This window comes from Phalaenopsis equestris, unplaced genomic scaffold, assembly GCF_001263595.1.
Source record: "Phalaenopsis equestris unplaced genomic scaffold, ASM126359v1 Scaffold000552, whole genome shotgun sequence".
NCBI lineage: Eukaryota > Viridiplantae > Streptophyta > Magnoliopsida > Asparagales > Orchidaceae > Phalaenopsis > Phalaenopsis equestris.
In genome coordinates, this window is record NW_018164992.1 from 294,342 (window position 1) to 307,348 (window position 13,007).

The 13,007-nt window shown below is 33.6% G+C and overlaps 1 protein-coding gene across 1 annotated transcript in view; it reads left to right on the top strand.

Annotated features, from left to right (window-relative positions):
- The window catches only part of LOC110029169 (ABC transporter C family member 13), a 158,609-nt gene that overhangs the window by 41,652 nt on the left and 103,950 nt on the right, over nucleotides 1–13,007 (top strand). Inside the window, 2 exon segments of the mRNA XM_020731338.1 lie at nucleotides 8,913–9,000; nucleotides 10,935–11,053. Of these exon segments, the coding sequence (XP_020586997.1) occupies nucleotides 8,913–9,000; nucleotides 10,935–11,053 (207 nt within the window).

Genomic DNA, 13,007 nt, shown 5'->3' on the forward strand with positions numbered 1-13,007 from the left:
CCCCGGGCAAAATCGACGTTCCGGACGCGTTGGCGCAGTCCGTTTCGTCATCCGGGGTCGCTCGGACGACGTCGTCGACAATCGGGTCAAAACGCGTCGAAATTCAAATTTCACAAAATATTGACCCGCGATCGATCGTACCAAAAGGTTTACTCGATCATTCGACAAGGAATAGCGGAGGCAATGCGAATTGCGGCGATCGGCTACGCCGACTCTCCGAATTGCGAAGCCGGTGCGCTCATGAGTGCGAAGTGCGAATTGTGTCACCCTAAGGTCGGAAAGGTCCTATAGGAATCCATTTTGGGTTTCCTCATGTTGGTTTCATCCTTCTAAGTGTTAGAAGTCGATACCGCACACGCGAAACTCCAAAAGAGGACGAAAATAGGTCGAACTAAAACGAGGCGGGCACCACTTCTAAGGTGCTAAGATAGTCACAGGAAGACCCCTAAGGCTAGATCCTAATTCCTACGAGAAATACTAGACCTCACGAAAATTGAGGTCAACAATCATTTAACTGATCTTATGTCTGTGGGCTCCAAAAATTCCAACTGCTCCCTAGGACACTGCATTTATTTTTATTTTGTTTTATGTTGAATGAGTTTTGGAGAGTCAAATTTTCAAAAGATAGATTGGATTGTAGATAAACACTACCCAGAGATTTCGCTCTCATTAAACGAGGTATTTTTTGATCTGGGGTTTGAAGTTTCTCATATGCACAAGCCCCTATGGTTAATTGCCCCTCTCGATAACAGGAGATCACTTTTGATTAAGGAAAGTAATTAAGAATTGAATATTCAATATATAATTACAGCAAACATGTAATATTTTAACTTGTAAAATATATCACTTGAAGCTTGAATCGGATGGTAGGGAAACGAAGATGAATCCCAATCAAAATCTCATGGTTCCATCATCTCGAGTTGTCATGGTCGCTTATGTACTTAGTCAGAGGAGATAGTTGATCTAACCTAACAGAATAATTCTATTCAGTAGCCTTGGGTTGTGCCGTCCAAGAAATCCTTGTAGATTTGGGATGAACGTTTGTCTAAGGGGACAAATTTAAATCGACCTTAGCTAACAGTAGATTTTATTCCAATCAATTGTACCCTTATAATTCATAACTCAAAGGGTAGAAAGTCATTGGAGAATATACGGGCTGTAGACTTAACTGTAATCTATTTGTGTAATTTGGCGACAAGCACCCTGTCACAGGACTTTGGTCGTAACCGCTATTTTGTGGTGTCATTTAGCGGTGAAACCGCACAGACAGAGTACACAGAGAATTTTGGCTTTAGTATTTTGATTTGTGTGATTTAGGTTTTTAGGTGATTGATTTTATTTTCATAATTTTGATTTGCTATTTTAAGAGTTTTATCTGAAAATTAATATAAAAAGTTGACTCTTCTGGTTGAAATCTTCTATCAAATCAGCCATCATTGGAGATTTTAATTGCTTGATTTGAGCCCGAATTTACATCTTGCTTGTAAAGGATCAGGTTTAAAATTGACAAACGATTGTATATGAACCTTGTCATCTCTATTTTGCTTACAGAGGATCAGAGTCATATATATATCATTTGAAATTTATTCAAATAATTTTGAAACTTAATTTTGAAAATAGACCTTTTTGGTTGAAATTTTCTATCAATTAGATCATCAACGAGGATTTAAACGTTTAAAATATTTATATTTGGAGTGGTATTTAATTTTGTTAGTTTAGACTTTTTAGGGGATGAGTTCTGTCAACTCCTATCCTTCTAGGGATGAGGATTGGATTAGGTAAGTTGGATTTGTAAATTTTTATTTTTAGGATTTATACATTTATTTTGAAATTACTAGACAACTTTAATTTTTGTGAGAAGAAGCAGACTCATTGGGTGAGACTTACAACTCTATCTTATAGACAAAACGACCTAACTAGCATGCACAACATTCTCGAACCTAATGTTTGAACATTCAATACATTGGTTCGAGCACATGCAAACTTGTAATTTCACATATTTGAATAACTTAAAAAGTTTTATAAATTTTAAGGGTTTACACGATCTCTTAAATTAGGACTCTGATGTGAAATTTATCTCAAGAAACATATGCCAAATTTTAAAATTGTACATAATTGATTTATTTAAACATCTTAAAGCATCTATAGCTCCGGAGTATCCAACTTATTATTTATATGTCTTAAAAATACTCATACAAATTTAAAATTATTGCATTTAAGTTAGGAATAACCATGAAAATTGTATAGACTTTAAAAACTTTGCCACTTTGAAACTATAACCTTTTATTTAAAAATTATCACATGCAATGTTATATATTCGGGCTTTAAGAGGGTCCGTCCGTCTTCTGTTTGCTAGCAGTTGTATTGCAAATTCGGTGGCGAGATTTAAATAATAATTCTTCATTTTAGCATTTAAAAATGGAATTCATGTTTTAAACTTAGCCCTAATTTATGATATTTAACACTTAAGTTAAACTCAACCCCCAATTTGTAGAATTTGATATTCAATTTAAGTTTAGCCCTCCCAATTTTTTCACATTTAAGTCATTTGAAAATTTAAAAAATTTGAACTTTCAAATTCATTTACAATTCTTAACAATCCAATTATTATTATTATTATTATTATTATTATTATTATTATTATTATTATTACTTTTTATAAGTTTACAAGTTCAAATAATTCAATTTTAGGTAATTTTATAAGTTTGGAAAATCCAAATCTTAAATTATTTTGCAAGTCCAGGATCACCAGAAATTTTGGCAGCCTCTTGGTGTCGTCCCTGATTAGGGGGCTGTATCATGGTGCTTGTCTGCCTGCCCAGCTGTCTATAAGACGTACTAGTCAGTGCATAGACACTGCGGCCAAAAGAGATCTTCTAATCCACTGATCTATAAGACCCATGTGGTCTTCAATTTACCTTGGTCAAAATTTCTGAACTTTCTCTTCAATTGCCCTTTCATAATATCTCATTTTTGAGTTTCGCTAATTGCTGAGTCAAGTTTCCGTTTGTTGAAAGCTTCCCTGAAGGAATTTGACGAATCTTCGTGCTTCTGTTATATTTGATACCGTATCTACATTAATGCCTTAGGACCACTTTCTTCTTCAACATCTTTTCAAATTTCCATTATCTCAGAAAGCAATTCTAGATCCCTTACAGTTTTCTCCTCATCAACAAATATGCCAGCAAGTTGCAACAAGTATAGTGCTCTTGATAAACGTTTGCTTACTTTGGGATAAGCATCAATCACGCTGGCCTACTGCTCAGCAGCATAAGATTTCTCTTTCTCAGATTTTGAATGAACCAGATCAGGATGGAGCTTCTTCAACCACTCTTTATACTTCCCTACTAGATTTTCATCTTTTCTGTCATATCCTTTTTCCAGCCCAAGGATCTGGAAACAGCTCTGCAGGCCCCACAGAAGAGGGAAGGCCCCACCATCGGAGACTTCTCACTATATTTCCAACAAGCGAAAAGCCCTCCATGAGCAGTTCCGGTCGAGTAGGGCAAAGACCAGAACCAAATCGTGCTTTGTGAGAATGGGAGGTTAGGAGTAAGAGCTGCTCAGACAAAGTGTAATCGAGCAAGTGGCTCTACCGTGCTAGTGAGATTGACCAGGGAAGGGCATGAGCAGTTCGTGCGAGGGTTTCCGATAGAGCAGTGCGGAAGGAGGAGAAATATGGTGCGCGCTTGAAGCGAACCATGTCTATTGTAAGCTTATTGACCTTGTGAATCTTTAAAAGCTTGTTTGAATATCACATTGAAGGTTTAATTTTGCAGATCTCCAGGAATTCTAACTTGATGTCAATGCAAAGTATAATCTTGAGCTGAATATGTAGGCTTATAGCATTATATGCCAACTTTGGTTGACGTTGCCTCTTACATGTCACTCATTTGGCAGAGAGTTTATCTTTTGCTTCCTGCTTTGTTGGACTTTTTGAAACTTTGATTTCATTATTTTTTAAAATTTTGAGCCATTTTTGTCTTAGCTTTATCTATCATGATATTGTAACTTCAGTTCTAGCTTTTTGCTTTGGTGGACTTTGAAGGAATTGACGTGAATTGTTTTTACAGACTTGCCAAGTGAATAAACATACCTTCGACCATAGCTTTGTCCTTTGAAGGACTTTTTGAAGGAATTGATGTGAATTGTCTCTATAGACTTGTCAGGTGAGTGAGCATACCTTCAGTTCTAGCTTTGTTATTTGACGTACTTTTTGAAGGCATTAACCTGAATTGTCTCTATGGACTTGTTAGGTGAATGAACATACCTTTGATCTTAGTTTTAGGCTTTGGACGACTTGTTGAAGGAATTGACCTTAATTGACTCTGCGGACTTGACAGGTGAAGAATCATACCTTCGGTCTTAGCTTTATGCTTTGGTGGACTTGTTGAAGGATCAATGCTAATGACTTGGCCTTCGAGCTTACATTGAGTTAATGGCCTTAAATCATCGATCCTATGCTTTGTGCTTTATCGGACTGGTTGGCAATTGAATTCCCATAGTTCAACATTGAGCTTTGAACGAATTTATGAGATAACTTCTTTTGTCCTTTGCTGTTTGTTTTGTCAGACTTATTGAAGAAGAGAATTATTTGCTTCGCTCCTTGTTCTTGATTAGTCTTTTTGAAAAACAATTAGACTTTCTTTATTTGAATAGGACATCAAGCTTGGCTAGATGCTTTCTTGAGCGACGATCATTCCTTTAATTTTCCTTGACCTCTTTACTATTTAAGAAAATCTCTTTGATCTAGTTTGCTTGAACTTTATCAAGTTGAATATGATAGTGTTTGTTATTACACTAGCAAAATAGGGGCTTCTTCATTGCGATTGTTTTTTATGGCTTTTTGAGGGAAGATAGCTGTTAGCGACTCAGTCATATTTGCGCTTGTTGAGTCCAACCTTCAGGACCTACTTGAGTCCCAGATTTAGACTACAATGAACTTGTGCTTCTTTAATTTAATGGGCTTGAGCTTATAGATTTGGGTGTTTCCTTTCTTATATCACAAAGTCTTGGAACTTATATATTTGAGAATATTTTAGCTTGACTGCATGGCTATTTTGTTTTAGTTTAGATGATTTTTTGATTTAACATTAATCCGTCAAAATCTATTTAGAAAGATTTATAATTTTGGATGACATGAATTCTTTAAATTAGATGAGTTTAGGAACTAGACAACTGTTGTAATCAAACTAACAAGAAGTGAGCTTTGCTGTTGCATCCTTTTTTATGGTTTGTTGAGTAAAAAGAGCTTGATTCTTCACTATGGTCATTTTTATGGCTTATTGAGTGAAGTAAGCTGTCAGCGACTTGACCATATTTGGGCTTGTTGAGTCCGAAAATTTTGACCAACTTGAGTCATAGACTTGAATTGTGGTAGAACTTTCATCTTTCCAATTTAATTTGTTATAGTTTGTAAATCTTGAAGTCTTTTTAGCTGCACCTTCTAAATCTTAATCATTGTTTTTTAAATTATCACATTTATTTTGCTTGATAACAAAAATTATTAAGCAAATATTTGGTGATTTCGATATTGAAGCACGATGTCAACCCAAAAGGAATGATATCTTAATGTAAGACATGATGTCAACCCTTGTCATTAGGGATCACAACTATAAGTTTTTTGTCAATCTCAAAAGAGGAGCCCATTATTCAATTAAGCACATTTGGGGTTCTTGGTATTGAGCACGATATCAACCAAAATAAATTAAAAAAATACCCTATGTCTTAGGGATGTTTTTATGATCAGTTTGAAACGCTTTCTTGTATTTCAAGAGAGTTTCCAAAAATATCTTCTAAAATCTCCTAAGGTTTATGTTTTATTTGAGCAACTCTGACTTTATGTCGAGCTTGCATAATAACTTGTATGGAAGAGTGGGGAACAATTGAAATTGACTCCTACTAAATTACATTTGATGTCTCCTCTTACAACGAGGATTGATGTTATTCTTCATTGTGCTATTATAAACTTATTGAGGAGTGAGAAATGACCATAATCACATTCTTGTCAAGGTGGATAAGCCTTAGCAAGAAAACTTGTCATTAAATGGACAAAATAGGGCTTCTTCAGTACAATTGTTTTTATGGCTTGTTGAAGGAGGACGGCTATCAGCAACTCGGTCATATTTGGGCTTTGTTGAGTCTGACCTTTTTGACCAACTTGCGTTATTGACTTGAGCTGTGATAGAACTTGCATCTTTTGAGCTTCTTGTTAAAGCTTTCAAATCTCAAGACTTCTCGGTTAAACCTTCAAGGTCTTAGTCAACCAAAGAGAAAATTCTATTTTTTAAATATTAACGTATATTTTGCTTGCTAGCAAAATTCTTAAGCTGATATTTGGGGATTTCAGCATTAAAACACGATGCAAACCCAAAATAAATGAGATCTCAATGTTAGATATGATGTCAACCTCTATCATTAGGGATCTCAACCATAAAATTTGTTATCAATCTTAAAAGAGGAGCTCATTATCCTATTAAACACAGTTGGAAATCTCGACATCGACCACGATATCAACCCAAATAAACTAAAAAAATGCCTCGTCTTATGGGAGATTTTATGATTAATTAGAAATGCATTATTGCATTCCAATAGAGTTTCCAAAAATTTCTTATAAAATCTCCTCAGACTTATGTTTTCTTTGAGCAACTCGAACTTCTTGTTAAGTTATATAGCAGATCATCAAAATGAAGTCAAAGGTCAACATACAAGAGCTCAAGCAAGAGCCTAAGAAAGTGTCCAATTTAAAGCTCACTTATGGCCTATTACAAGAGCCATATCAAGAAGAAATATTTGATTTTGTATTTTATTATTTATATTTCAATTTTAGTTTCCAGAATATTTGAATTTTGAAATCTGGAGATTTTTATGACTGGTCAAAAAAAAAAAAAAAAAAAAAGGGGGAACATTCCTTCATTAATGACTAACGACCACCCTTCAAAAGTTCCTCCTCTTATTGACCTTCTATCATTATAATACTTATAAATAAGGCTGATATGTAATGCTTGAGATCAGTTGTTGAATGAAATATTTGAGTGAGAACATTCTCTTTTGTCGTTTGGTGCTTGGTCTCTTCAAGTGTTACATTTTATTTGGTGAGATTAGGTATTTATCTTTGCTTTTTTTTATGTTATTCATTAATTCTCCATAACACTTGTTCTTAAACTCTTCACCACTTTTCAACCTCTTCCCATGCTTCTTATAATATCAACAAGCTAACAACCAAAGCCTCACAATCATTCCAAACTCCTCTTAATAGCTCTTGGTCAAGCACGAGCATATTAAGACCCAACCTTGTCCCCTAACCCTAAACACCATTGTTAACCCATCCAAAACCACACATCTACTCCATATCATAAGTATGCATCCTAAGCCAACCACCAATAATCATTTCTAGCCATTTACCCAGTTTGAGACATTTTTCTAAAGAGATATTTCAAATAAGTCCAAACTAGCCTAATCTAGACCAGTCTTGGTGTTTTAGCCACTGTTCCCTCATAAATCTTTTAAAATCCCATCAAAATCTCCACATTACATCTTTAGACTTAACACCAAACGTCATTGCCAAATTTTAGTACTTTATCTCATCAAAAGACCACTCGCTAGCATCATATTTGGTATTAGAGTGAATCTGGGAAGGATTTGATTTGGTTAGAGGGACATCTAAGAAGAAATTCTTTGTTGTGGACTTGTCTCTACAAGCTTATGACTTATTTCAGAAAAATGTTGAGGTTAATGAATTTCTTCTAATGATAGATTTATTTTCTTTTAATAGCTTGGACAACTAATATATCTCTTGCAAAACATGGTGTAAGCACGAAGTCTAATTAGTGAACTCCACTCTAAAGCCTAGCTTACATTCCTTGTGTGAACTTATCCCTATACTTTTTTTTCTTTAGTGAAAACTCTGCTAAGGGAGCGTTCCGCTTAAAAAAAATATAAGCTTTCCATGATGCGATCAAAATGCCAAGTTTTCTGCTTTATCTCTTTATGTTAACTTTTTATGATAAACTAATTGCTCGTTATGTCAATACTTGAAGAACATTGCCATCTTAAGGACTTGAAGTTTGTAGATCAAGGCAAATTGCATTTAAAATCTCTTTTATAAGATTATATGAGTATGAAATCAATGTATTTGAGGCTAAAAAGGATTTTCTCGAAAAGTTAAATGGGTGTCACGCTTTGAAGCGCGCTTTCCTTGTGAAGCATGCTTTAAAAACATTGCCTTTGTTTATATTGTTTAGTATTGCCAAAATCAGTTGTTGCATCAATGTAAAATAAACTTGGCCGTATAATATTCTGATAGCATAATTCTTATAAGGCTTAAAATCAGGTTGAAAATTATTCAGGTTAGTAAAATGAACTTGGCTGGCCTTTATTATGATATTCAAGTCTTTCTCTCCAGCATTAGGTTAGTAAATGGCACCATACTTGCTGGGTTTTTAATCTTGTTCGAAACCAAGCATGATACTGTTAACAAGGCCTGGTTAGGTAAAATTGAGGAGTAAGGTGAGACAAACTTGCGTCAATTATACTGCTTGCATATAAGTAATTTTGAAGAATTTAAATATTTGTTTGGGTGTGTACGTATCCATCCAGACTGCTTTTGTAAGAGTTTTCTAATGTATGGTGAAATTTTTGGTGAATGTCTTTCTTCTAGCAGTGCAAAATAATTTGTAACGTGTTGAGTAGTGTAGAAAGTACACTGAAAGTGATAAGACTGTATTCAGTAGATTGGTTATTTAGTATAGCCAACTTGATGATGAACATTTTGTATGTTGAAAACATTGTACATGACATGCTAACAAAATCAAAATCATTAAGATTCAGAAATTATTTGTTAGGTTAGATTTGATTATTGCCCTGGTTCGGATATCTTTATATTTTATTTTTTTTTTAAATTTTTTTTGCAGGTCATTTCTTGAAACACAGTATAGTTTTCATCTTGCTAAGCTGAGATTAAAGTTAAGATCAAGTATAATGACCATGGTTTACCACGAGGTGAATTTATGTCCTTCTATCCTGCATTTAACATATCATTGCAGTTAGTTGATGCTTAATACTACCTAGTTATGTGGCGGATTTAATAAGCTGTTAGGTGGCACATTTATAATCACATGTAAACTCGTACACAAGCTACATCCCGGAATACATGCATATGTACACCTATACATGTATATGTCTGCCTTATCATGTACTTAATACACTCCCAAATGTTTCGTGCATTTGTACTTGCATCTTTAAATATATGCATGCTTGCATGAATTCACATATACATGTTTATTGATGCTCAGACTGACATCAAGGCATAAGACAATATTTCATGCTACGTGCATATTTAGCTAATAAATAATAACTTGTATACATGCACATTGGCCTACATAAGTTTAGATTTAAGTAAATAAAAATAAATAGGCAGTAACTCCCCTACATCCTTAAATTATGTCCCCACATGCATACCTGGCTAAATTTCATACATCACAAACCTAGATACATAAATATGCTACATACTGCAATAAATTATAGTTATATACACACTTGCTTACTTTCACGCCCAAATGAATATACATGCATACATAGCTTGCCTAGAAAATTTTGCATGTTTATGCATATATCTGCATACATGTGTGCAAACATGAATGTAGATGCATATATATGGCATTGTAAATAGCTACAACCAAAAGAAAATTATACATGAGTACATATGATCCCTTCTCTCCCTATTATTTGTACACAATGAGTGCATGAAGGTGTACATGTATTATTTTCATTTAAAAACACATTCACACCTTATCCTTTTTATTTATAATTTGTATGCATTTGCATCTTTTGATCTATTTATTTCCTCATTCACAAAGGTGGATGTAGAAAGAAAAATGGTTGATTAATAAATAAATAACTAATCTATGTGAATAATTATAAATAAATGAATAATTTTTCCATCTTCAAGAATTTTTTTTTCTGACACTAAAAAAAGATAAAAATATTTAGAAAGAAGTGTTTGATTTCATAAGTTTATCCATTCTCAAAGAAAAAGGCTTTATTCCTCTCTTGCTCCTATAGTTTCTGTCTTTTAAAAACAGACCTATAATTTCAAATTTTCATTCTCAGATTATTTTGTCCTACCATCCTTGGCATGCTTTCTATGATTATGTATTGCCAATTTTCCATCCACTGTACGGGCACACACTCTTATACACGCGCGGGCGCGCACACACACACACATCCATGTCATTTTTCCAAACTCTCTTTTTGGCTTGTATGATTTATCTATATAAACATATATTTAAGATGGTCTACTGGTCGGTAAGTGAGATATATATTCCGCTGCCTGTGAATTCTGGATATTTTCAGAGTTCTATATGAATGTTTTCAATTGTTCTTGGTGTTTTTTTCTTTATTTGTTTACTTTTTTTTTCTTTCTAATGCATACATACATGTCATTTTTTGAACTTCTTTTTTTTGCTTGTATGATTTATCTATATAAACATATATTTAAGGTGGTCTATTGGTCTGTAAGTGAGATATATATTCTGCTGCCTGTGAATTCTGGATATTTTCATTGTCTATTTTTCTTGGTGAATTTTTTTCTTTATTTCTAATTTTTTTTTCTTTCTATGTTTAGAGTTTTGGCTAAAAGTTGTCCCTTCATCATCATTAGCGAAATTTCATACACCTTTATTTCTGATGACCAAACTTGGAAACAATTAACTTCTTTTCCAGAACTTTTTCTAGCCTCATAAACTTTAGCAACATGTTATGGGCGCACATTTCAAATATGGTTAACACAAATATATTGAGAAGAAAAAAAATAGGATTGCTTTAAATAGAATTTGTTTTGCACATCTGATTACCTTTTTGTTTTTGATTTGGTTTTTTGGAAGAATAAAATCATCTATTTCTTACATATAGGCTAATCTTGATTATTTGGACAGTGTTTACATGTAAGTCTTGCTGAACGCTCCAAGTTCTCTGAGGGAGAAATTCAAACTTTCATGTCAATAGATGTAGGTCAGACTGTCAACATCTGCAACAGCTTTCATGATGCATGGAGGTACTGCTTATTGTGTTTGGCCCTTCATAACTTCTTTTCTTAGCATTCTATAATTTATCAATCTTTTATTTTTTTGGGGGCACTTACATACATACCAGCCAATTCCTTTGAATTTTCATATCTTACTTGTAAACTTTACTTTTCACATTTATACCACCCAAATCTTTCATACCGCAGAAAAATACCACTATTTTAACTTTTAAGAAGTGAAATACACATTTTCATGAATAGGTAAGGTGCCATCATATATGTCAAAATGGAAGTTTAGATACTAATTATGTAAATACATAGGAATGAAGTGGTATGTATGTAAATCTTCCCTTTTCTTTTTGTGTATTACATTAGTTTCCTGCTACAAAAAAGGACAAATTACCCTTCTGTTTATGATTTGAGGTTTGCAATCATTTGTTTGTCCAATCACATGGATTAAAAAAATGCTCGACTGTGGGCTTAACCCCTTCTACAAGTTTACAGAAGTCATTTCTTTCATTGTAGGTGCTACCCTCATCATCAAGTCTTTCTATCGATTTTTGTAGTAGTTGTTAAACCTACTCTTTGCTTTATTCATGCTAACTCTGGCTAAGTTTGATCTACTTTTCTTTTCTTATTCTACCCTAATTTTATCTATCAACTAATAATCTTATTTTCCACCCCACGTAGTACGTAGTGTTTTAAATGGTGGATGCTTAAGCATTTTATACTATGAAGCATACAGATCAACAGGAGACATGAAAATGATATAGAGGGACATGAGTTAATCGTCTAAAGTCGCACATGACTTGCCGTGGATTTAATATTCTTGTTAATATAATATTTATAGCTAAAATACGTAATGTTTATATTTTATATTTAAAAATAATACAAATGAGCTATAAGATCATATGCATTACATCAAAAGTTTAAGGATCAACTAAGAATAATTTAATTCTAATTATTTTTTTAATCAAGTGTACTTAACTTTTGAAAACACCAATATTAACATTAATCATTTGGCTTGACGTTGTTAAAATCAGTATAATATTTTTTAGACGAAATGTTAAGATAAAAACAAGTGTATATAAACTTCAAAATGTCCCAAAAATATGACCTCATAGATGTTCCACTAATTGACCCAATTCACTTGATATTGTGATCATCATTACGACTAGCATCAATTTCAATCATTGATAAAGTTTAATTTGCTAAGCTAGATAACAAAAGCATACCTTCATCATCATCACGTCTTATGTGTGTGGGAGCTTGTCCTTGATATGACGTGGTTCTATCGCTATTGTGTTTGACTTAGAACTTGCACATAGATACCTACAATTCCTCATGTACAGCTTACAAGTATGACATACAATTGTTCTCTCCCTTATAGGTTATCATCTCACAATCATCCTTGCCACGCATAAAAATATCACACTTTTGACCACTTTTTTAGAGTAGTGATTATTTGTGAAATGAGTATATGTAACGAGATCATAAAAATGTCCAATCCCGTTACTAAGACAAAGATAAATCATGGAAGTGTAATGTTTTGGTTGCATTATAATCTCTATATAAATATTTAAATTTGATCTCTTAACAATCTTGGTGTTCCCATGTTCTTGAGGTCCATCTTCTGTCTAATTTTTATTAGGCAGCTAACTCTGTTTTCCGTTTATGGATAAAATCTCTAAAATAATAGCTCACCAGGTTTATATTCTAAAATCTTAAGTATAAGTAATGAATTTACATTGTTATATTATTAAACCATGAAATCAAAATATAGTTTGAATTAACAAAATTAGAAACTCAATTGCAAACTCAACATGATGCGGGGCATCCATGGGCTGGGAGACTGAACCTGCTGTACTGAATCAAACCTGTTCAACTAAGAGAAGAGAAGAGAAGGGTCAGCTGAACCATATGTGTGGGTTAGGGTTGCCGCTCAAGAGGAGAGACCTCCTCGTCCTAGTTATCTACTATATAT